Source organism: Mesoplodon densirostris, chromosome 2 (genome assembly GCF_025265405.1).
Source record: "Mesoplodon densirostris isolate mMesDen1 chromosome 2, mMesDen1 primary haplotype, whole genome shotgun sequence".
Lineage (NCBI taxonomy): Eukaryota > Metazoa > Chordata > Mammalia > Artiodactyla > Ziphiidae > Mesoplodon > Mesoplodon densirostris.
Window position 1 is genome coordinate 167,453,661 of NC_082662.1, and position 25,891 is coordinate 167,479,551.

The following is a 25,891-nucleotide window of genomic DNA, read 5'->3' on the forward strand; positions in this document are numbered from 1 at the left end:
TTTCTCAGGTTCTTAATTCACCCTAGGATGAGATTTACAGATGACGCTGGAAATGTTAAGACTCCCTGTCAGGACAGCAAACCCACTTCATCCCCTGACTAACTCTGGTTGATTGGCAACGGCTGTTTGTAGCACTGGGTGGACTTTTGCAAGGCCCTATCCTGGTTCCACGGAAAAGAATACAGTTATATTGCCCCAGGGCTGGGTCTAAAGTTATAGTGAGTTGAATGGTGGCCCTGCCAAAGATATGTCTCCTAGAACCTGTGAATGCAAGCTTATTTGGAAAAAGGGTATTTGCAGATGTAAGTAAGTCAAGGACCTTGAGAAGAGATAATCGTGGATAGACTGTAAATCCAGTGCCAAATGTCACTTCAAAAAGACACAAGAGGGAGGGAGACGCAAGAGGGAGGAGATATGGGAACGTATGTATGTGTATGGCTGGTTCACTTTGTTATAAAGCAGAAGCTAACACACCATTGTAAAGCAATTATACTCCAATAAAGATGTTTAAAAAAAAAAAAAGACACAAGAGGAAACAGAGAAGAGATGGCCACATGAAGACAGAGGCAGAGGTTGGTGTTATGCCGTCACAAGCCAAGAAACTCCCAGAGCCAATAGAAGCTGAGACACAAGGACAGAGTCTTCCCTGGAGCCTTTGGAGGGAGGGCGTCCCTGCCAACACCTGGATCTCAGACTCTGGCCTCCAAAACTGCAAGAGAATATATTTCTATTGTTTTTAAGCCACTCAATTTGTACTAATTTGCTACCGTAGCCCTAAGAAACTAGCACTGAGTGTCTGCTGGTGGGATATTTGCTGACTCAGTGCATAATTTAATTTTAAAAAGGCTCAAGCCTTTAGCTAAAGAGATAAAACAAGAAGGATGGAATTTCAGGCACTTATTAAATACAGGGTAGATTGTTCAGACTCGGGTAATGATCAGTTGCTCAGAATACAGTATTTGCTTGGGGCAGACTTAGAGAAACATGATGTTTTAACTACAGTGTGTGGGACTCTGGTGAAATAAAAACTTCTTGATGAGTTACCGAAAAAAAATCGTGGTCAAATATCTTTCTCTGGAGGGTAAAGGGAAGAGGATCACCATTTATCAAATACCTAATATGCCTATCTATATGTTATATTGTAATCATGTATATTATATATTTTATGTAATATATATTATAAATAATATATGTTATCTTATATTGTTTTATTTCTACTACTGGGTAAATCTGGTATTCCAATTTTATGACTAACTTATGTAAGCTCTCATGGCTAGTAAGTGGGAGAACAGAGCTGACCTGAATTTTGGCCTCAATTACACCATTTACATTCTTCCCACGTCACATCACCATACTGCCTCCTAGAAGAGAGTTTTATTTCTCTTTTCGTACCTTTAAAAAACACCACAGCTTTATCTGAGGTATAATTGTTATACATGCAGCACATATTTAAAATATGCAGATTGGTAAGGTTTGACATAAGTATCCACCTGTGAAACCATCACCACAATCAAGACTGTGATAGCCATCATCCCCCCAGAGTTTCCTCATGTCCCTTTGTGAGACCTCCCTTTACCCCCTCCCTGCCTTGTACTCTTTAGGCAACCACTGATCTGCTTTCTGTCACTACAGAGATTCATTTGCATTTTCTAGAATTTTCTGTAAATTGAATCATATGTACTCTTTTTTGTCTGACTGCTTTCACTGAGCATAATTATTTTTAGATTCATCCATGTTGTTGTATGAATCAATAATTCATTCCTTTTTACTGCTGAATAGTATTCCAGTGAGTAAATACACCACAGTATATTTATCCATTCACTTGTTGATGGACATTTGGGTTGTTTCAGGCTACTACAAATAAAGCTGCTATGAACATTCATGTACAAGTCTTTGTATGGACATAGGCTTTAATTTCTTTTGGGTAAATACCTAGGAGTAGAATGACTGAATCATATAGATAGAGGTGTGTGTTCAGGGAGCTGTATGTTTAACTATTAAAGAAACTAACCGTTTATAAAATGGTTGTACCATTTTACATTCCCACCAGCAGTGGGATTATTCCAAGTCCTCCACATTCTCACCAATGTTTGATATGGTCAGTCTTTTTAATTTTACATATTCTAATAAGTATGTATGTAATGGTACCTCAAGGTGGTTTTCATTTGCATTTCCCTAATGACAAAGACTTTTGAGCATCTTTTCTTGTGTTTATTTGCCTTCCATGTATCTTCTTTGGTGAAGTATCTGTTCAAATCTTTTGTCCATTTTTAAACTGAGTTGTTTCTTTTTTATTGGGTTTTGAGATTTTTTTTTAATGTATATTTTGGGTACGAATTCTTTATCAGATATGTGATTTGCGTTTTTTGTCTCCCAGCCTGTGGGTTATCTTTTCATTTTTAAAGATACTGTAGACTCAATCATCTGGGCTGGCTTAAGCCTGGTTCTGTGTAATGAAGTGGGATTGATTGGATGATGACTCAAAAGTCAATGCAACTGTTTATACCTCAGATTTTATGATGATAATTGCAGGAAGGGATAGTCCATAAAGTGTTACTGTGTGTTTGCCTTCCTTAAACATTTCTGAAAAGGGCTAGCCAATTTGGGATCAGCTTCTAAAAACCAGTTGCTAAGGAGTATACTGTACACAAACCGAGAAGGACATCAAAACGGATAGGATTCAGGAAGAGTCACTGGGAACCCAGAGAAAATTTGATCTGTATGTGGGACCATGCTTTTAGGGAGCTCAGCATGTAAGTGGGGCTTTCAGGTTGAGCCTGTTTTTGTCTAGGAAGGGGACTGGCAGCTGGAAGGGCTAAGGACTGAATGCTGTTAGAAAGTCTCTATTAATAAATGCTTTCATTCTTTGGCAGGCTCACTTTACATGCAACTCTGACACCAGCAGAATTGGTCCTCCCTGCAGTGACCCGCCTTCCACCTTCACAGCCAGCTCTCACTCACTGCCCTCCCCAACCAATAATCTGAGCAGCTCAATCACATCGAAGTGATAGGCACTTAATAAAATGCCTATTCCCTAGGGCAGTATTCAAATTATATACCAGACTTATTTATCTAGCCTACTGTTAATTGGACAGTTTATCATGTTGTTTAAACATTCTATATTCTTTTTTTTTTAAGAGGGGGGAAAGTGTCATCTGCTGTAGAAGCAAAAGACAAGACAAAGGCAAACAGACCCCAGGGAAATGCCCAGTTTCCACACTACTATGGGAGAGATCATCCAGCACAGGTCCAGGCCCTAGGTTCTTTGTTCTAGCCACCCCCTATTTCTTTGGTATTGTCAGAAGACAAGATTCAGTTCCCGGGTGCTGGTAGAAGAGGGAGAGTGGTTCCAGAGCTTCCTGTAAGTACTGAGTGAACAATCTGAGCTTAAAATTTTCCCTTTTTAAAATATTTAAAAATAAATCAAACTCCATCTTGTGCTGTACACAGCCCTTTTGACTCCCTGACATTGATTTGAGGAAAGAGAAGGGGTGTCAGCACTGGAAGGGCCTCGTCACTTTCTCCCACCATTTCGGTTTGGCTTCTCCCTTGGGTACTGCGCTGTTGGGCTTGGAGGCTGCAGTGGCCCCAGGGCCCGGCTGAGGAGCTGCAAAGAAGTTCCCATTGGGCATCTGGCCTGGGGGTACTTGAAAGATCCAGCTCAGGAAATTCTGGGGCTTCCCTGGTGGCGCAGTGGTTGAGAGTCCGCCTGCTGATGCAGGGGACGCGGGTTCGTGCCCCGGTCCGGGAAGATCCCACATGCCGCGGAGCGGCTGGGCCCGTGAGCCATGGCCGCTGAGCCTGCACGTCCGGAGCCTGTGCTCCGCAATGGGAGAGGCCACAACAGTGAGAGGCCCGCGTACCGCAAAAAAAAAAAGAAGAAATCCTGAAGGTCAGCAGGAGGGGCATCTGGAGTAGCTCCCTGCCTCTCACTGGTGCCTGGCATCCGTGAACCAAAAGAGATGTGATAGGGGACTCTGCGGGCATCTGGGGAGATTCCCACACGCTGGCATCCAGCCCACTCTGTGATGTCATACACCTTTCCATCCATCAGCGCAAAGTAGATGATCTTGAGGCCCAACATGCTTGACTCTGCCCAAAAGTCTCCTTCCTCAGCAAGATGCAGCCTATTACTACTCAGCACAGTATCTGGCACTCTCAGGTTCCCGGTACATTTCAAACCTCCTATGCTATCCCTGGCATCGGCTGCACATCCTAGTATTCATTGCTTCTCTGAGGTCATCCTGCAGCTTGGACAGAAATTCATTCACTGACCGGCTCAGCTCATTCTCTGCCATTCGCTTCATCTCATATTCCTTCCATCTTTCAGGGTTGCTGACAATGTCCCAAGCTGCCTGCAAAACCTTGACGGTCTCCTCAGCCCAGGGATGATTATTTTTGTCAGGATGAACCATCAGTTCAACATCTGATGCTGTGGCTTCAACCCCCAACACATGAAAAGGGTTTAGCTCATCCTCAGGAGCCCCAGCCATGGTCAACAGTCGAGCCGCTTCCTCTTCAGGCTGGCAGTAGTGACCACTAGCTACAGGTGCATTCCCCTGCCTATGGGTCCTCTGCTTGACCCAAGGCAACTCCAGCCAACCCCGCTGAACTATTCTTACCAGCTGCTGTCACGGCCTGCTATCTCTCAGCAGAATCAGGCACCACTGCCAGGTGGGAGAAGCCAGCCAAGAGAAGAGCCAGGTGGCTTTACCCCTCCAGCCTAACTGGTCACTCAGTCCTACCAGAAACCACCAGCCCAACTGTAGACAGCCCAACAAAAGGGCCAGAGTCAAGAGCAACAAAGCACCCAGTAGCCTAAGAAAACGGGTGAATAGCCCTGCCCCATAAGAAAACCCTTGGCTCAGAAACTGGAACATCATCTGGACCCCACCCCCCAGCCGCCCTGCCCAGACTCCCACCCAGACCCAAAAAAGGTCCAGATCACTGCCTTTCAGCTGCCTGCATGCATAGATGAGATGGCCACAAGTTTCCATGTACTCCCCACTAATACCAGCAGTTCAATCAGCCACTAGAAGCCTGCCTGTCCAAGGTGACACAGTTCCTCTGCCCCCCACAATCCCAGTCCTCTGTGCTTATCTGCCCGACTCCATTTCCGACCCAGCCGATGTCGACCAGGGGACCTGAGATCTCTGCATCCACCCTCCCGAGTATCCTCCTTGGCTGGGGTGTGGTGCCGTTGTCTCCGGGCTGCAGGTTTCTTTCCACTGGGCACACGTGGAAAATCACTGGGAAACTTAAGACGTTCCTCCTCATCATATTCCTCTTCCAACTCTTCGTCTTCCCCCAAAGCTGGAGAGGTACAGTGGTGGCAAAAGTTGCTAGAAGAGCTATCTCCTCCCTCAGAGTAAGGCCTTTCAGGGATTCCAGGGGTTCCCTGGCAGTTACAAGCAGGTGGAATGGAAAGAAAAGAAGGGTTCCCATCCTCCTGGTACCCAGCCTTATTCTCTCTTGAGAGTGGACCAGGGTCCACTCCTGACTCTTCTGAAGATGCCTCACTCTGATCAAGGTCCTCTCCATCCCTAGGGGGTCCTGGACCCCTTGGAGGGCCATGGCTTGGATCTGACCAGTGGGCTGGATTTGGGAGCTGTGTGTACTTAGGACTAGAGTGCGCTGTGAGGCAGCGGGTACCATTAGGGGCAGGCCCAGCCGAGTCCGTGAGTCCTGAGAATGAAAGTATTTCAGGGTCCACAGAGGGTCCTAAAGTCCTGAGGGAGGCACCACCACCGTGGTGGGCTCCACACAACCCTCCTTCTCCGGGGTGCTTCTGGGCCATGACCCCAGGGCTTCCTGAGGATTTTAGGTCACAGCTATCATGGTAAGTTCTGAGGCCGAAGAGCGGCGGTAACTCCTCTCCCCTCGAGCAGCTGGGCCAAGGGCCAGGGGGGGCTACAAGAGCAGCTCCCCCGGCTCCGCCTCCCGTTCACTCTCTCTAAACATTCTATATTCTTTTTTTTTTTTTTTTTTTTTTTGCGGTATGCGGGCCTCTCACTGTTGTGGCCTCTCCCGTTGCAGAGCACAGGCTCCGGACGCTCAGGCTCAGCGGCCATGGCTCACGGGCCCAGCCACTCCGTGGCATGTGGAATCCTCCCGGACCGGGGCACGAACCCGTGTCCTCTGCATCGGCAGGTGGACTCTCAACCACTGCCCCACCAGGGAAGCCCAACATTCTATATTCTTAATGACTGTTAGCTGCTAAAACATTCTAGTATTAGTACTTCTCTTCTGGTGCACATATGTACTTACTTCTGTTAGATATGTATCAGGAGTGAGCCTGCTGGGTCATAGGACAAGCACGTGTTTAGATACTATGAAATAGTTTTCCAAATGGTTATACTAATTTACTAATTTAATTAATCTCCTTACCATCAATGAACAGGAGAGTCCTGACTGTTTCACATCCTCATTAATGTTTGCTCTTGTTGGCCTTTACATTTTAGGCAGTCTGACGAGTATGGAGTAGTATTGAACTGTGGTAAATAGTATTAGTATCAAATAATAGTACAGTATCAAATTAAATAGTATTTAATTTGAATTTCTGTTATCCATATATTTCAATATATCCCATCCAACTTGCTCTCTTTACAGTGTCACCTTGACACGTCTTCAGTAGAGTGGTGGAGCAGCCTATGCTGCCTCCTTTTGAGCTTTTGTGGTCCTTCATGTGACTTCTAAAGCTAGGTCATGAAAATCTGTGCACTTCCGTCCTGCTCTCTTGGATGAAAACTCTTGGAATTTCTATTGTATATTTTTGTTTTTAGTGATTTCTAGCTTACTTCTGCAAAGGTCAGAAAACATGTTTTGTATGATTTCAAGCATTAAAAATTTGTTGATATATGTATGACCCAGTGCATGATCTTTTTGGTAAAAATTCCAAGTACACATGATAAGAATCTATATCCTGCAGTTGCTGGGTACATGTTCTATAAATACCAATTAGGTTAATTTTGTTTATTGTTCTGTTTACATATCTTATATTCTTGATGATTTTGTTTTTGCCTCATTTTATCAGTTGCTGAGGTTGTGTTTTTAAAAATGTACATTTGACTAAGATTGTGAATTCTATTTTTTTCTTCAGTTCTGTCAATTTTTTGCTTTATGTATTTTGAGGCTACTTTATCAGATCATAGAAATTTAAAATGAATATATCTATTATAAGGTGAATTGAACCTTAAGTTATTCGGAAACATCTCTCTTTGTCCCCAGTAATGCTTACCCTAAAGTTTTCTTTGTCTTATATCGATAAATCACTTCACTGGCTTGCTTTCCATTAGTGTTTGAGATTATGGCGGCTGATACTTTCCAAAGTTTGGCCACAATGTATCCCCATCCCACATGCTCTCTTTACTCTGTGACCTTGATACTCCTTCAGTGGAATGGTGGAGACTATGTTGCCTCCTTTTGAACCTTTGTGGTCCTTCATGTGACTTCTGAGGCTGGATCATGAAAATCAATGCACTTCTGTCCTGTTTTCTTGGAATTTAGCTCCCAGGCTCTGAGAAAGCCCACACTGGCCCACACGGAGAGATCATATGGAAAGACCATGTTAGGTGTTCAGGCCAATTGCCTAGCTGAGGTCCTGACATGAGGCCAAATATATGAGGATGCCTCTATGACACCAGTCCCCAGCTGCTGAGTCACCCCCAGTCTCCAAGTCTTTCCAGCTGAGGCCCCAGACACCTTGAAGCAAACAAGCCACACTACTGTGCCTTGTCCAGGTTCCAGATTGTGAACATAATAAAATGGTTGTTTTATGCCACTAAGTTTTGAAGTTATGAGCAATAGTAACCAGAACAGTGTAGTATAAGTTTTCTAACCTCTGTTAACCTTTGTACATCTTTATTTTTTTGTTTGTTTGTTTTTTGTTTTTTGTTTTTTGCGGTACGCAGGCCTCTCACTGTTGTGGCCTCTCATGTAGTGGAGCACAGGCTCCGGACGTGCAAGCTCAGCGGCCATGGCTCACGGGCCCAGCCGCTCCGTGGCATGTGGGATCTTCCCAGACCAGGGCACGAACCCGTGTCCCCTGCATCGGCAGGCAGACTCCCAACCACTGTGCCACCAGGGAAGCCCTGTACATCTTTATTTTTAAGGTGTATCTCTTGTAAAAGGTGTGTAGGCTTGTAAAAAAATTGACAATTTTTTTCTTTTAATTGCAATATTTAAGTCTATTTATGCTTAATGTAATTACTTATATATTTGGGTTTAAATCTTCCATCCATCTATTTTCTTATTATTTGTTATTCTTTTTCTATATTATTTTTTCTCTCCTCTCTTGACTTCTTTTGAATTGATTATATATTTTATTATTGCATCCTCCCCTCATTAGCTGGTTGGCTATACATTCTAAATAACTTTTAACAATTATACTAGAAATTACAAATGCATCCTGAACTTCCCTCTCAAATGTAAAGTTTCAGATAATCTCTCAAGATACCTGTCATTAAGCTGAGAGTGAAACATGAAGACAAGAAAGCAAAGAAATAAATTAGGATTGAAGATTATATCTATGGGAAAGAACTATGGGTGTGGTTTCTGGCACATGGAGTAGTCTGGTCTCTGTAGATGAGAAACCAATTACGTTTTTGAAGAGATCACATTTTCCAAGAAACCATGAGGCTTAAAAAGCCTTTGGAAAAAAAAAAGGCCTTTGGGTGGTATAAACCTTAAAACAGCCCTTGGACCCCCAAGTTTCCATAAGCAGGACAAGTCTGTAAAAGCTATACAGCCTTCAAGGAAGACACCCTCTCCGACCTCGCTTCAGATGTGGCTGTGGAGAATAACAGACAAGGAAAAAGCCTCAGGGGATGAAGCTGGAAACCCCAGAGAACAGCAGACAAAGGAATTCCACCCCAAGGGCCGCATCAAAGTCACAGCTAGGAGGTCTCCCCACTTCTGGGGCAAAGACACTCAACAGCCTCATTAATTATATGGACCGATGGCTGCCGTATCTCCCACTCCTCCTTTGATCCTATGGGAGTTTTGTTTTTGTTTTTGTTGTTGTTTCTTTGCAGTCATCCTGGTCAGACCAAGAGGAGCTGCATTCAGCCCTGACGGGGAGGAGGCATACCCTCCAGAGAACCTAGCCTTTGAACTTTGCAGCAGTTGGTAAATGGGATTTGAGTCTGTCTCCCTGGGGAGGCAATAAGTGTGCTCTATGAGTGGGATTAAAGGAAACACGAATATTAACTGCCTAAAGGGGTTACTGGGGCTGTGACTGCTGTGTGTTAACAAACCCACTTCTTTTCCCTGGGCTCAAGGACCTCATTTCCCGTCCTCCCTTACAAGAAAGCATGGCCTTGCTGAGGTCCAGCCAATGGAATACGAGCAGAAGCAAAATGGCCGTTTTCAGGCCTGGCCCATAAAAACCTCCCAAGAGATTCTTCGTGCACTTCCCCATTTTGTCTTGGTGCTGACGAACACAGTGACTTTAGAAGTCGGGCCTTAAAATGGAGGATCTACAAGATAGAAGGAGCCTCAGTTCCTGAATCATTGCTCAGGTACCTGTTCTGAAATGTATTTGAGTGAGAAAGAAATGTCCATTTGCTATTACAGCTGGCATTACCCTAACTACTACACGAAGCCATCGCCTACCCTGAGTGACCGCACACTACCTCTGCCTTGTCTGGGAGTGTAGAGAGGGAAGGGCTACATTTTAATCTCTCAATCCTAACAGTTTTTCTAAGTAGAACATAAGGCTCAATTTTAAAGTAAAAGTCCCCGAGCTCCATTTGGACAAAGTGCCTTGGCCCCTGGGTGATGAGCACCTGCCTTTGCTCCCATTTCACTCCAAAGGGGAAGACTGTTTGAGTCCTGAGAAACAGGAGCCAGCAAGGCCCCAGGAGACATGAGGAAAAGGAAAGTCAAGCAGAATCAGAGCTACTCTGATGTAATGTTACCTTGAGATATTCTGAGTCTTTGCTTCCCCTTTTCTAGGTAAGGAGGCATAGACTCAAGAATTAAAGTGGTTCGTCACATAAATTTAGTGACAGAGCTAAGATTAGAAGTCAGATCCCCTACTATTATTTATGGCAGAAGAAAAAGGATAGGCACATACACTACTGCTTTAGCAGGCAATTAAGCATTTCTTTGATGCCTTATATTTTTCTTAAAATTTTACACAAATTTTTCATTCTACGTCATCATATATCCTCAGTGATTTTATGTAAAAGAAACCTTAAAATTACTTGTCACAAAATAAAAAAGACCCTCCAGGAAGATGCATGTGGTCATCTACCCCTGGGCACACTGCCACTTACCCCCAGGCATGCATAAATCCCAGTTTGAAAGACACAGCTTGATCACAGATACAAAATTATCTTAGTACTAGGATCTGATGTCCTAGGGTCCTCTTCCCGTCCTGATGCGTTCTCTTATCTATGATCTATGGTCTACCCTTCCCTGGTGGTCCAGTGGTTAAGATTCCGTGCATGGGTTTGATCCCTGGTTGGGGAACTAAGAACCCACATGACACAACCAAACAAACAAACAGAAAACAGAAAAAATAAAGCAACTATGATCTGTGGTCTACCATCTCCATTTCCAACCTCAGTCTTAGGAACTCAAGCTCTATCATCCAGGGAGAACTGCCAGACTCCTACTCATCCTTTGAGGTTCAAGCCCAGCATCATCTCCTCCAGGAAGCCTCCTATGACAATTCCAAGCCCAGGTGTTCCTTTCCCTGCCCGCCCCCCACTCACCCCCACCCCCCCACTAGACCCTAGGCATGCTAATCCTAGCACTTAACCATGCCATGTTGCAGTGTGTTTGTGTGCATGTTTGCTTCCTCCAGAAAATATGACACATAAAAAGTACTCAACAGTGTTTGCTGAATGAGTGAATTTAAGGTGGTGGCTGCAGGCTCCCTGGGGCCCACTTGTCATCATGCTCCCTAGCCCACCTCCGCCATGGTTGGGGGGATGCAGAACTCAGCAAGTGCACACTTACTGGCTGGGGGAGGGGCTCCGGAGGTACCGAGCCTGCACGGCTCTCATATCGGCTTCATCCTCTTCACTTGGGACTACCTGCTCCTCTTCTGGGTCCCCACTTGTTGCCATGACAGCCTGTCAGCCTCTGTAGGTTTGGCATGAAAAGGGCAGAGTTAGAAACCCTGATTCTGGAGGTTTTGTTGGGGGAAAGGGTGTGTCAGTGATATCACCTCAGTGGGACTAGGAATGGGAAAGTCACCAACTGTTAAGAGTCTGGTGGGGAAATCGCCCATGAGGCAAACCCAGTCAGACTTGATCCAGCTACTGTTATCAGGACGCCAAGAGGCACACCCCAGCCGTGTGAACAGCCCACCTTGGAGTCGCAAGACTTAAGAAGTGACAACTTGGCTCCTTCCACAGATGCCAGCAAGAAAGCAGTGAGGGGAACCAGAAATTTGCCTCTCTCTCTCCCTATCTCTCTCTCTCTCTTTCATACACACACACACACACACATACACACACACATCTTTTGTCTTTACCGGGAAGATGCCTTCTTCAGCGTCTCTAACCAAGGCCACAGGAGCCACTACCTTTGGCTCAGGCGCCATCCCACAGCCTATTAAGGAATATGAGATCCCCCAGGACCTGGTCCCAGACATGGCTGGTCCCTGACACTCAGGGCAGAGCGGCTGCCCCTTTGTTTGTAAGTCCTGGGCTCACGGACAAAATGAAGGGAGAAGCACACTCACCGCTGATCTGCCTGTATCTCCACACCAAGGGGCAGCCACCCAAGGGCTGAGGGACCCAGACGAAATGGCCAGAAGCTCCGATCAGTGAGAGGGACCGACCTCCCCTCTCCAGTGTTCCTTCTCTGAGGGGCAGGACAGCTGTTCACAGGAAACCCTAGCCAGCTTCTAAATTTAACCTCTGGTCCCACAGCCTGGCAGATCTCTGGGAGGAAGGAATGCAGGCTCAGGACCCAGACCCGAAAGCAGGCCCCACTTAACTCTTTCCTTCCTGGCTGATTTTCTGGACGCTGACATGAGCAGCAGAGTTGGGAGAGGTTCGTTCTTCATAGAGAGACCTAAAGAAAAAGTTGATTTGGGCTCTCTCTCCATGCCTTCCAGCCTGGGGCTGCTATTCAAAGTGCTTCCTGAAGATAATCTAAAGCCAAAGATCTAGGAGAATACAATAAATTGTACTTTAACCCCATGTCAGCACAGAAGGGGTTGGGAAAAAAAATACCAGATATATGGAATGGGGAGGGTCCTCTGATAGATGTTGGGAGAGCATCATGGTGAGACTAAAGGGTAGTCATTTCTCGTGACCAGGGCTCCATTTCTTTGGACAGAGATGACTCTGGATACTGAACTGGACAGCTGTGCTCCCCTTTCCCAACCCCTGCCCCACATTCACCTCCCATGGTGATGGTCAGTTGGAAGCCCCGGGTGATATAAACTTTCCATGAGCTTCTTAAACTTCAAATGTGCTCATAACCCACCCTACTCCACTCCACCAATTCCCACCATCATTACGATCAAAGCAAAGTCCAAGAACCCAATAGTTCACTCCCTCACCCCACACATTCTATAATGACCCAATTCCTCCATCCATCCATTCACCCATTTGTCTACCCATTCACAAATATCTACTGATATCTATTATGCATCAGGCTCTATACTTGATCAAAGTTAGTAAGACACACAATTACATGGTGGAACATGTGGAACATGGTGGAATTAAAATGGTGCTTCTTCCCAGCTAGGTGGAACAATGTTTGGCACAATAACAATTGGCTGAAGAAATGAATGAGCTCACAGTTTATTAGGAGGGATAAGACACAGACCAAAAATAACTCAAGCAGAAGGCAGAGTGTAGTTAGTTAGTATCCCAAGAGAGATCCAGGGTGCTGTGTGAGTTCAAAGGAGGGAGAGAGCCCTCCTGGCTGAAGAAGTCAGGGAAGGCTTCATGAAAGAACAGATAATACATGAGCTGGCCTTGAAAGCACATGTTGGATTACAACAGCAGACATGGTGGGGGGAAGGAATTCCAGAGGGGTTGGCATGGAAAAAGTTTTGGGGTAGCAAAAATTAGTTTCATATAGTGGTTAGAGCTTTGAAGAAAGAAAACAGGGTTGTGTGTGCAGAAACTTGGCAAAGCTGAGATGGGGGCTGCTTTGGATAGAGTGGTCCAGGAAGGCATCTCTGAGGAGGCACATGGCATCACCAATGGCCAAACCCCTGTCCTGGGTGTCAAATAGGGCCTCAGTGAGTGTCTGTTGAAGAATGGAAGAATGACCACCACTGAGTAGCCATGGGAGTTCAATTCACCTCCAGACTTCAAGGTTCCATGGAGATGAAAGGTGGTATGAGAAAGAGGTGGGATGAAGGAGGGAGGGATGGAGAGTGGATGGGAATGGGGCAGAGGACTGAAGGGTGGCATCAGTCAGGACGAGGCTTAAGACGACAGACCCCCAGCATAGGGAAGAAGAAGGTGGGTGGGAGGTGGGGGAAAGATGGAGAGCCAACACACCTAAGAGAGGCGGCAGGTAAAGAGGGGACCACATAGGAGGAGAGAGGACAGAGGGCTTCTGTCTTCTTTATACCCTTTAAACCCTTACTCACCACCCCGGAACTCACAGAGGGTCCCTAGCCTGGTGGACTAGAAATCAGAAAACCACTTCTTAGCTATGTGACCTTGGAGAATCCATTTAACTTCTTTGAGACTTAGAAGCCTGTTTGTAAAATAGAGAATCATAATACTCATTTCGTTCTGATCACCCAGGTCTAAGGTGGAACCCCTTCCACTGCCCCAATTTCATTATCTATGTCATTTCCCAGGTCACGCTCCCCATAACACTGGCACTCTTTAAGTAGGGTGACCAGCCATCCCAGTTTGCCTGGGATGGAGACATTCCTGGGACATAGGACCTTCTGTTTTAAAACTGGGAGAGTTCCAAGCATACTGAGACAAAATGGTCACTGTATTTCTGACTATCTTGTTTACTTGTATACTATCTTCCTCCCTGACCAGATTAATAGTTCTCTGGGGGTAGAGATTTCCGGTCTTCCTCATGACTGTGTCTCTAGCGTGGTGGTGAGGTAGACCAGGAAGGGAAGTAGATTAACAGATCGTATTATGCCTTGAAGTATTTCAGCAATTGTGACTAACACCCTTCTTTTATTGGCTTTGAAACCCTTCCTCTGAGATCATTTCCCTTCATATTACGAGGCGGCAACTTCCTGTCCCTTATAGGCGAAGCCCACGTGATAGTGAGAAGCTCAGGACTTTGCCCACCTGCTAGGTGGAGAGAAGGCAGGGGAGGTAACTGAGAAGGTGGAGAATGTTCCTTCTGCGGCCTTTGGTGAAGTGGGTGGAGCAGTCCAGTCCCACAGGTGAGCTCACCTGTCAGTCCAGCCGAGGGGTGGGCCATGGGGACCAGACTGGGCAAAGGTAGACAGGAAGGGAGAAACCACAGGGATTGAAGTCTGGACTGGGCCAGAGGCTGTCGTAGCTTTAACCAGTCAGCCCGGACTCGTTAAAGTCAGGGGCCCACCAGCGCCAGGCTGGACTCAGGGCAGAGAAGACGCAAGACCATGGAGGGGAAGACGCAGCCCGTGCTGTGGATGCTCTGTGCAGGTGAGTAGTGCCCAGGGGTGGGTGAGACAGGGGCTGAATGCTGAGGGTCTCCCAGAGCCCCACCAGGGAGGGCCTCCAATGACACAGTTGTATTCCTGCTGGGCAGAATGACACGTCTGTCGTTCAAAAAGCAGGTTCCAGGCCAGCACCCAGAATCAGAATGTTTTTTATTCTCATATTAGTAAATAAGATTCCAGCCCATTTCTGGAATTCATAATACTCTCAAAACTATATTTTCTGATCCCAAATCAGATCATCAGATCAGACGTAAGATCTGACAATTGGGACAAAAATATTTAAAATCAGGATTGTCCCAGAAAAACCAGGATGTGTGGATCCAGGATTTGTGTTCACTACCTGAGATTTTAATCATCGCCTTAAAACCAGAGAAAGAGGCAATGGTGAGAGTGATAACATCTGTTATCACATATAGGAAAACTGAGGCAGGGAAAGGCTGCCACTTACCCAATATCATTTACAGAGCAAGAGAAGACTCAAACCCTTCGAAAAACAGCCAGTTAGAAATAGAACGACCCTTTCCAAAGGCCAAAGCCCTTTAGTTCTCTTGATACTCTGGTCACTGCAAACTCAAAACATGGGGAAACCCCATGGAAACCCCACAAAATGAAAACCAGACATTCGCTGATATAATGGTAGACTCCAAATCAAGTGCTAAATAGCAAAGTCATTGTGTGAGGACCCACAGAGTGCTAAGGGTTAGGGTGAAGGTCTTGTCGTTGGAGTCCTGGGCACCGACGGGAAGTAGAATGAGCAAGGAAGTTGAGAGATGGGGGTTGGGGGGATTTTAGGATTATCTTTAATTCAGTGTATTTGAACATGCTGAGAATCTCATCAGCTTGCAATTTATTTATTTATTTTAAAATTCAGCCACATTTTAAATCTAAACATATTATTTCTCATTGAATGAAAGATTCTTTAAATTCTGTAGTGCTTTACAACTGGCAAAACTTCACACACATGATTTCATAGAATCCCATAATAACCCTTTTTTTTCTCCTACTCCAATCTTGCCCCTCCCCTCTTCCTTCTCCCCACTGGTAACCACTAGTTTGTCCTCCATGGCTATGCGTCTGCTTCGTTTTTGTTTTATTCACTAGTTCGTTGTATTTTTTAGATTCCACGTGTAAGTGTAAGTGATATGATACAGTACTTGTTTTTCTCTGTGTCAGCTTGCAATTAGAAATTGTTGTGGGCTTCAGGGACCTGGCAAAACTGGGGCATGTCGAATCCAAGTTTGTGTGCCCCGTGCACAGTGAAGCCAAACAAACCGAAATGTCGGGGTTTGGAGCAGAGAAAGTTTTATCGCAAGGGCAATGCAAAGAGAACAGGTGGCTTATGCTCAAAAGAACCAAACTCCCCAATGGGTTTCAGGGAAGCATTTTTAAAGGCAAGGTGAGGGAGGGGAGTCACAGGGTATGTGAACAGCTGGTGCACATTTCTCTGATTGGTTGATGGTGAGGTAACAGGATGGTGTCACAGGGGTTAACATCACCAATCCTCAGGCTCCAATAGGTCTGGGAGCTGCATACTCATGGTCATCCAGTACTTAACTTCTTCCATTTTCTGGGGGTTTTATCAACGGTAAAACAACTCAGGAAATGTGCAGCAGATACTGCTATCTAGGTACTTCAGGGAAGAACTAAACATTCTGTGGCTGCAGTATGGCTGATTTACTATTTAAATTCTTACCACTTCTCCTGGCCCAACTGCTATTTTTGCATTAATTCTATTTTTTTTTTTTTTTTGCGGTACGCGTGCCTCTCACTGTTGTGGCCTCTCCCGTTGCGGAGCACAGGCTCCAGACGTGCAGGCTCAGCGGCCATGGCTCACGGGCCCAGCCACTCCGCGGCATGTGGGATCTTAGCGGACCGGGGCATGAACCCGCGTCCCCTGCATTGGCAGGCGGACTCTCAACCACTATGCCACCAGGGAAGCCCTTTGCATTGATTCTTGATCCAGACTTTTGTGACTCAGGGGAGGTGTGGGAGATGTAAGCTTTTCTACAAACGAGACAGACAGAGGACATGGGGAGAGGAGTCTGTCTTGGGAAGTCCCCATGGAATCCTGCTTGGTTACAGGAAGAGGTGAAGAGTTCTACCAGGAAACTTGGGAGCCCCAAGGCCTGGGGAGCAGAATGGAGGAGGGTCTGAGTTAGAGCTCACTTTTCAGCTCCTACAGGCAAGCCCCAGGCCAGCTGGCCTGCCAGCCCAGGGTGGTTCTCCTAGGCCCCCAGGCTCCACCTCCTTCCCCATCTCTCAAAACACGACCTTGGAGCTCTTGGCTGGAGAATAGCCCAGTGCTGGGGAAGGGTTGGGTCAAACTCAAAGGCCCTGCCAGGAGGCCCATCTAACTGGGGCAGAGGGGCCCTCGTCATCAGGTTAGAGGGCATACTTGGTTCATTCCTCCATCCAAACAGCTCTTTACTGAGCACATAGTTTGTGTAGGCACCACAGGAGTGAGGGGTCTGGAATGATTGCAGTCATGAGGGACCTGTCTCAGCCATCAGATTCAGACCGGAAGGATGTGCTTCAAGCCTAGAGGGTAGGAGGCGGAAAGGAAATGACCACCCTTTCTGGGCTGGGCCAGTGACCTCTGATCCTCTTCTATAGGGCCTAGAAGTCTCCCCCCCACCCCGCCTCCTCCCCTACCCCAGTACACACCCTCGCATCTGTAGTCTGGCTGCAACCCAAAACCCATGCATGAATCAAAAGAGGGGATTTGGGCTTGGGAAAAAAACAAAACAAAACAAGAGGGGATTTGGGCTTGGGAAAAAAACAAAACAAAACAAAACGCGCACCCAGCTTAGGTTGAAATGTGGACTTAACCGTGAACTGCCTGGAGCAGTACATTTCACCTCTTCCTGTGAGAAGGCATGTGACCCCTGGGTGAACTCATCCAGCTCAACCAGTTCTTGGGTTTGTGTTCAGACACACTGATAAAGTGTGTCTTCTTCCCCCACCCCATTCCCTCCACCCTCCCAGGCTGCCCTGCCTGGCACCACGGGCTCATCACCTTTGCCTCCATACTTTACACTAAGGGGAAGGGGCTGGAGCAGTGGGGCCGGGGATGCTGGGCTTGGTGGCTAGCTCCGGGCATGTGTTTGCCAAGTGGAAATGTTTGGGGGTGAAATAGCCATTGCTATGTACGAGTGAGCAATGAAGGCCTTCGAAGGTCAGATGTAAAAGCAGCTGGGTGGCCCTCCCCACCATGGCTCGGGAGAGGATGCCAGAGGAAGAGCAGGGAAATTAGGGAGGGCTTCCTGGAGGAGTGGAGTTTAAGTTGGGTTCCAGAAGTCGTACTGGCTTTCCCCCTACTTCCGTTCTTCATCTGAACTTGCCCAGTAACAACTTAAATTTTGCTGATGTCCCGGGCAGAGTAACATAACAGAGTTGAAGAAAATAGACCCCAGGACTCATCGGATTTTGGGGAATCAGAATATATATATATATATATATATATATATTTTTTTTTTTTTTTTTGCGCTACGCGGGCCTCTCAATGAATGTGTCATTGAATGTGTACCACTTGTTACCATGGTGGTTTTACATTTGCCTCTGTGATTATGTATTTATTATCATTTGACTGACGCAGAGGATCAGACACCATGAACGCAGGAACTGTGTCTGTCTCTGCTTGCCATTTTGTCTGCTTGCCCAGAGTCTGTCAGAGTCCCTGGAACAGGGGCATCCAAGCAGCCATTTGCTGGGTGGGTGTTAATGAATGAGTACCTACCCTTTTGATCCTCACCAGGCAGCAAAGCTGGTTTACTCTCAGCGTCTCTTATCCTATCTCTCTTCCCTTCCTTCTTACTCTCTCCTGCTTCTCTCCAAGCCTCAATTTCCTAATTGCATTTGTTTCTATCAACATTACCCATCCTTTCTAGGGATGGGTGGATGAGAGGGGCTAATTAAGGAAATGGATTTGCCCTACGTGTTAAAGGAAGAGAGTCACTTCACTGTGTCTTCCCTCCCTCCCAGAGGGCACTTGTGTTTCAGCAGGGGCTTCAGCGCCTTCACTCAGCAGTGGGCATTTCAGTATTGAGACAGCCAGTGGAGAACATATTTGACTTGGAGGTAAAGTTTAGTTGCTCCTCAAACTACCCCACCTTGGCAGCACTCAGATTTGTTTTGTTTTTTTTTTTTTTTGGCGGTACGCGGGCCTCTCACCGCTGTGGCCTCTCCAGTTGCGGAGCACAGGCTCCGGATGCGCAGGCTCAGCGGCCATGGCTCACGGGCCCAGCTGCTCCGCGGCATGTGGGATCCTCCTGGACCGGGTCACGAACCTGTGTCCCCTGCATCGGCAGGCGGACTCTCAACCACTGCGCCACCAGGGAAGCCCAGCACTCAGGTTTTGTCTCCATGTCCTCCCTGCCTGCTGGGCTTGTCTCTGTTCCCAGATCATTCTGTCCCTGGAGCAGCCCTCTCTGCCCAGGGCACCAACTCCTTATCATTTGCACTCAACACTTAATTAGGCTCTATTAGGATGCTGGCTGACAGTGATGCTGGCTAACTGCTTCCTAGGCAGGGACTGTGTCATGAACCACTCAATCAATAAAGTCTTATTAGCACCCAGCTCTGTGTACATACCTTGGGGTGGGAACTAGCAAGCGATGGGTACAAGACAAGTCTGAGACACAGACCCTGCTGGAAGGAGCTGCCATATGATGAGGAGAGACAGCCCGCACACATAGACCCACACTGACATGAGAATGACGTGTGCATGGGGTACATGCTCCCTGAAGCGCTTCAGCGAAGCCAGTAAGGGCTGGGATGGTCCAGGTGGATTCCTGGAGGAGGTGGGGCATGAAGATGCCTCTGATCATTTTCCCAGGGCCTTGCACTAAACTAGGGCCTTAGGAAAAATTCATTAAATTGACCGGAATTCATAGATTCCTAAAGATTCATGTTGAACAAAGAGTTCCTCAAACGTCCATGGAGTTCTAACCCCCCTCCCCACCTCTCCATCCCTCTTCCCCCATCTGCCAGTCTGAGAGCCTCCAGGAGTCATTCCCACCTTGTGGGGGGCAGGACAAACCAACATGCACGTGCGTGTGTGAGCTGCACCCCTTTCCCTAGAGACCAGCGCTTTCTCAATGTCAGAGCATGTATCTAGTCCTGGGGTGCGAGGGGCCCCTTCTGGCCTCGGGCACCTCCTCTCTAACTAAGAATGTGGTTTCTCTGAGCAAATGGATTTTGCCAAGTGGAGGCATTCCTGCCAGTTTCCCAAGGGTTCCCATAATGTGCTGTGTCCGCCTAAAGCCGCCCGTCCATCGAGCATTTCATTATTCTCCTTGGATGTATTGCTTTCTGGTTAGCTCTCAAGAGACACTTTATTATCTTCTTAACAAGGCTTAATTATTTCCAAGCAATCCTGGAGTCTTCAAGCTGTCTCTTCACACCCCACCCACTTAGGGAGGTTAAATGACCTTTCCCATTTCCATCTGGGGCCACTTGCAGACTTGGCATCCCCTCTCTGGGCTCCTTTTCTTCTTTCTTTAATTTTTTTGGACATTTTCTAGCAATGTGTAAGGTAAGTTCTTCAACCAAGTTTCTCTGGCTGCAAATCCTACCCATCTTTTAAACTTAACTTCTCTAGGACTCATTCAGTTTGCTGTCCAGGAGCACTTATTTGAGCATCTCCTAAGTGTTAGGCGGTTTTTTGAGCCCTGAGGATATGAAAAGGAAGGAAACCCAGTGTGGCAGAGGAGAAGGATGTGATAGTATAGAATGCTGGCGTAGTGCTTGCTTATGTGCCAGGATGAAGGTTGTGCGTGCTGAATATGTCGTCATCCAACCCTCACAACAACCTGGACTTCGATAATATGAGGATCCTCATTCTATAGTCGAGGAAACTGAGGCACAGAGAAGTTAATTAAGTTGTGCAAGGTTACACAGCTAGGAAAACTAAGAATGAGGATGACAGCCTGGGCAGTTTGGCTCCAGCGTTTGTGCTCTTGGCCACTCTGCCGTATGTAATGAACTCTCATGAGAGAGTACGAGGATGAAGGTACTCGTGGGTGGTACCCCTGGCCCACAGGACAGTCATCTACTCTGCTTGAGAGCCTTTGGGCATATTCTCTAGGACAGTGTATGTGCTTAAAATTTCTTCCTCAGCAAACCCCTCTTGTGCTGTGAGATCTTGATTCCTTCCTTGCAAGTGAAAGCATCTGCTCCTCCAATTTGTATACCCTTGGGAAGGTTAACACATCACTGAACTATTTGTTTTTAACACCTTATAGTGAATGGGCTTATCAGATGGATGGTCTTCGTGAATATCAGAAGAACTCAGCCTTGAGAAAAAAAGGAGAGTGGGGAGGGAGCAGGAAAGAAAGAATACCTCTGGAGCATGAGGGACACAGCTGTCGGCAGCAGCAGGATGGGAGAGCTGCAACTACTGGGGAGAGGGTGGGTTCTGGCAACTGGAAAGAAGATACCCAATGTAGATGTGTACAAACAAGTAGAAAGGGAGGTTGTTGGAAGGCTCTAGAAGCAAACGTCTGCACTTCCGAGTTTTCTGATGGTGGATTAGATGTCCCACCTGGTAGTTTTGTCTCATCCACTGAGTAGGATGCAAAGATTCCACAGAACAGAAAAACGAGGGCCACAGAGCTAATAAACAGCCTATAGAAAGAGGGGAGAGGAACTGGGTTTATTACAGTTTATTACAGAACTGCGGGTGAGAAAGTCGGTGATTGCAAACATCAGAATCCTCTGAGTTCATGATGGGAAATTATTGAGAAGTTAAGCCAGATGTCTTTGCTGCTAGTGATGTCAGAAAAAGAGGATACTGACTGAATCAGTGAGAAGGATTTAATTAGCTGTGGAGGATTTCCAGTGATGGCTGTTGGCGTGAAGGTCTTAAACATAGGATAAATTCTCATCTAGGATTATGGAAAATGTAAGTGTGTCTCAGGGCACCAGATCAGCCTTTAAAGATCCTTCTCAGGTTTACAAATAGCATTTAAATAGTGTTCTATACTTGTTCAAGATTTTTTCTTTTTCTTTATGAGTTCTTTCTCATCCATTCATTTCAATCTCTTCCCTCACAAATTAACATAAAATGACTTTTACTCACTTTTGTAATGGTCTCTAAAATTGATCGATTCTTTAGTTATAATCATTAGTAATTATTATTCCCTTATGATAGTTCTCCCATGGTGGTGGTAGGTGGTTATTTCTTGTGATTAACTTCTAAGGATGTCAACAAAAGACGATGGGATGAGAAGTGGAAGTTATTCAATATGAATATATATAGACAGAATATATTGAACACACATATACATAATGTAACTGTCATATGTTGAGCACTGATTATGGGTCAGGAATCATTCTAAACAATGTACACGTTTCATGTTATTTAATCTTCAAACAACCCATTTTTCAAGTGAGGACCCTGGCACAGAGAGCTTATGTAAACTGCTCAAGGTTATACATTTAGTAGATAAAGGAACTGGAATTCCAATGGATGCATTCTAGCTCTGGAGCCTGTGCATTTAAACTCAATGCTATGCTACTTCCTGAAATGGCCATAGAGAAGTTGTGTATTAAATATGGACTGGTACAGGAGTGACCCAAGATGGCTGCATAGAAAGACACTGAGCTCACCTCCTCCCACAGACACACCGAATCTACACCTACATATAGAGCAATTCCTCCTGAGGAAGATCTGAGGGCTGATTACACAGCTACTGCACATAGAAGGACAACATAGAAATGGGTAGGAAAGAGAGACATGTTGTATCCATGGGAACCCAATCCCCAACACAGCAACCTGCAGTAAGGAGGGATATTGCTGATGGGCCTGAGTACGAAATTGCCCACCCTGGGAAACAGCATAAAAATCAGCAGTTTAAAGGGTATCCAGACTATATTGGAAGGAATCCATTTACTAGAGCTTCTGCCAAATGGGTGTCACTCACACTGTAGTCATAGGTCCACCCAGATCCAAGGGGTGGGGATATAGACCCTACCCCTTGATGGAGGAGAGTCAAAGTCACACGGTAAGAAGAATGTATGGGATGAGAGATACTGATGTGGCCACACTCTTTTTCTCATCTTTTTTCTGATAAACTTATACAGAATAAATTCCCCTGGGAGAACCCTCTCTCTCTTTACCTTGACTTAATCTTATTCATCAACTTTCTTACCATATTTAAGCACTCCATAAATATTTGCTAAATAAATGAATAAATCATCATCATCATCACAACAAAAAAGACGGTGGGAAATATTTATTGAGAGCGTTCTATGTGCCAGGCATTAAGCAAAGCATTTATACATATTATCTTATTTAATTCTCCCAAGAGCTCTGAGAATACTAGTGTCCCTTTTTATGGATGACATCTGAGGCTGACAGAAGTTTACACAGTGTGTAAGAGGTGGGGCTGAGGTGCAAAGCCAGGATTTTACCCATCACACAACACAATTATCTTTGTTGAGATGCTGTGGGATGGGGACAGGGTGAACCAGGGTACACGTGTTTGTCTTCACCCCGGGCCTGGAGGAGAACAGCTGGTGTACCATGGCCGAGATCTCAGTAGTAGCGTGTCTAGCTGTGGCTGCATGAGCATCACTGGCCATTCCCTCAGAGGTCCGGTGGACAATGAGTATGAATGCCCATGTCAGTTACTTCCCACTTTCTTTCCAGTCTGGGTGACTGTCCACGCCATCTCTGTGGAAACCCCAAAGGATGTTCTTCGGGCTGCTCGGGGAAAGAGCGTTACCCTTCCATGCACCTACCAAACTTCCTCTGTCAACCGAGAAGGATTTATCCAATGGGACAAGCTTCTAAGGAGTCATACGGTAAGGATCTTTAAAAAGTTGGGAGTATCATGAGTACCACCTGACCATGACCTCTTGGAGGATAAGCACTACAAAGCCATTCAATAAATGTTAGGCTGAATAAACCTCGTTAGCGCCCAGGCTGGGACGGGTGGGGAGGGAGCAGTGAATGTTGGACCCAGGGAGGGCCATATTATGCCACCTGTAGTGTGAAAGAGTCACCTTCCCCAAAACATCTTTCTGTTGGTCAGTCTCAAATGACCTAAACTGTATCATTCCTTTTGATTAGCATAGCGCTCTCCCTTGAGGCCAAATTTTGTTATAGTTTTTTCCTGTTTGGGTTCTTTGGGGGACTACGGGAAGATTTTATTTTCTATTTCAGAATAGATAGTAATCCCATGGCTTAAAAATTAAAACATCATGAAAGTGTACATTGAGAAGTCTCATTCCTATCCCTGCCTCTCTTGTCCCATCTACCCAGTTTCCACACCCTAATCCTTCTATCTCCCTGTCCTCCCCAGCAAGGCTAATTTTCACTGGTACTGGTTCTTTGGGGGCAGCATTTATTCTGATTGATTGGTATCTCTGCTACAATCATTCAGTATTGTGAATATCGCTTTTGGCTAAGATTTAGCTTCTTGTGTATCCTTCCAATGATTCTTAACGCCAATTCAAGAAAATGTGAATGTATATATTCACACACATGAAAATACATCTACTTTTGACCCTAGAATCCCAGTCCCCTATTCCCCTCACCAAAGGCAACCACTATTACCAGATTTGGGGATGGACTTCTATAGATTCTCCACATGTATACCATGCACGCACAAACATAGACATATATTTACATATATGTATATGAATATGTATGTTTATATAAACTACATGCATACTGTCCTCCACTTGGCTTTTTTTCCTCTTAATATACCTTGGAACTCTTTCCATATGTCAGTACATTTATATCTATCTCATTCGTTTTTATGTTGTTTTTTTTTTTTTTTTTTTGCGGTACGTGGGCCTCTCACTAATGTGGCCTCTCCCGTTGTGGAGCACAGGCTCCGGACACGCAGGCTCAGCGGCCATGGCTCATGGGCCCAGCTGCTCCACGGCATGTGGGATCTTTCCAGACCGGGGCACGAACCCGCGTCCCCTGCATCAGCAGGCAGACTCTCAACCACTGCGCCACCAGGGAAGCCCTCATTTTTAAAAAAATATTTGCATTAAGTATCACATTTTATGAATGCTTTATACGTACCAATGATGGACATTTGGTTTGTTCCCTATATTTTGCTGCTACAGATAATGCTGCAATAAACATCCTTATATATATGTCTCTAGGTATATTTTAAATATTATTGTCATTATTTATAAATATATATTTATATATAAGATAAATTATTAAAAATGAACTTCTGGGTCAAAGGCTGTGTGAATTTAAAATTTGGATAAATAATGTCAAATTGCTTTCATTGGATGTCAGACCAATCTTCACGTTCACCAACAACAGCGTAGGCACCTATTTCTCTAACACAGAGTAGTCTTAAACTATTTGATATTTGCCAATTTGATGAGTGAAAAAGTATCTCATTATTGATCAAATTCACATTTCTTTAACTGTAAGAAGAGGAACAGCTATTCATTTTTTTTTTTTTGACCACGTTCGCAGCATGTGGGATCTTAGTTCCCCCCAGTGGGATGGAACCCATGCCCCGTGCAGTGGAAGCATGGAGTCTTAGCCACTGGACTGCCAGGGAGGTCCCTATTCATAAGTTTTAAAGTGAGTTCTACTTTTAAAATGCACACATGCCTGGCATTAGATCCCCAACTACTCAGAGTGAAAGCATTTAGCTTTTTCCCTGACAGAAAAGAAAGGGGAACCCAGGACACCGAAGTCCTAGAGCAGCAGGGCCGATGAGAAAGGAGAGCAAATCTTGGCCTAAGGCACCTTATTGTCTGTTGCCCAAGGCACCGTGATGGGACAGAACACATGTCCTATCTGTTTCCAGAACCCCAGGAAAAAACCTAGAGAGGGCAGCTGCTGCCTTTAGCTTGTAGAAACTGAAGACCCCTTCTTTCACTGTCACGTGTATTCAGCAAACAAGATGTTAGGTCTCTGGCAGGCACACTTCTGAGTGCTGAGATAAATACTAAAGATCTTTTGTTGACTGATGGATCCCTTACTTCCTAAAGGGTTTGAGGCAATCCCCTTGAGAGCAAGCAAGGCTGCAGAGCAAGGGGTTTAACCTATGCCCTCAAGGAGATTATTGTGACAGGTCCTAGCAAGGGCTGGGGGGTGACTTGGGGGAGATCCCAGGAGGGGAAAGCCTTAGGATCGCTGTGATTGGGAGGAGGGTTGGGGCATGAAGAGTCCTTGGCAGAGCCAGTAGTTCAGAAAAGAACTGAGCTGGGAAAGACCAGCATCCACAGACGGGTCCACAGCCCAAGACAGGTCCTCATCTCCCACCGTGTTGCTCCTCCCCTTCTCAGCCAAGCTTCCTGACTTAT

General features: G+C 45.8%; 2 protein-coding genes and 1 pseudogene across 2 annotated transcripts in view; 1 reads left to right on the forward strand and 2 right to left on the reverse strand.

The window, feature by feature from the left end:
* The window catches only part of STYXL2 (serine/threonine/tyrosine interacting like 2), a 30,861-nt gene extending 19,786 nt beyond the window's left edge, over positions 1–11,075 (reverse strand). Inside the window, exon 1 of the mRNA XM_060078715.1 lies at positions 10,966–11,075. Coding sequence (XP_059934698.1) covers positions 10,966–11,075 — 110 coding nt within the window. The remainder of the gene's footprint in view (positions 1–10,965) is intronic.
* On the reverse strand, positions 3,495–5,825 carry LOC132484001 (dnaJ homolog subfamily C member 14-like; annotated as a pseudogene).
* A 3,467-nt stretch (positions 11,076–14,542) lies between the features above and the next one.
* GPA33 (glycoprotein A33) overlaps positions 14,543–25,891 on the forward strand; it is a 34,113-nt gene continuing 22,764 nt past the window's right edge. Inside the window, exons 1-2 of the mRNA XM_060088612.1 lie at positions 14,543–14,585; positions 23,253–23,407. Of these exons, the coding sequence (XP_059944595.1) occupies positions 14,543–14,585; positions 23,253–23,407 (198 nt within the window). The remainder of the gene's footprint in view (positions 14,586–23,252; positions 23,408–25,891) is intronic.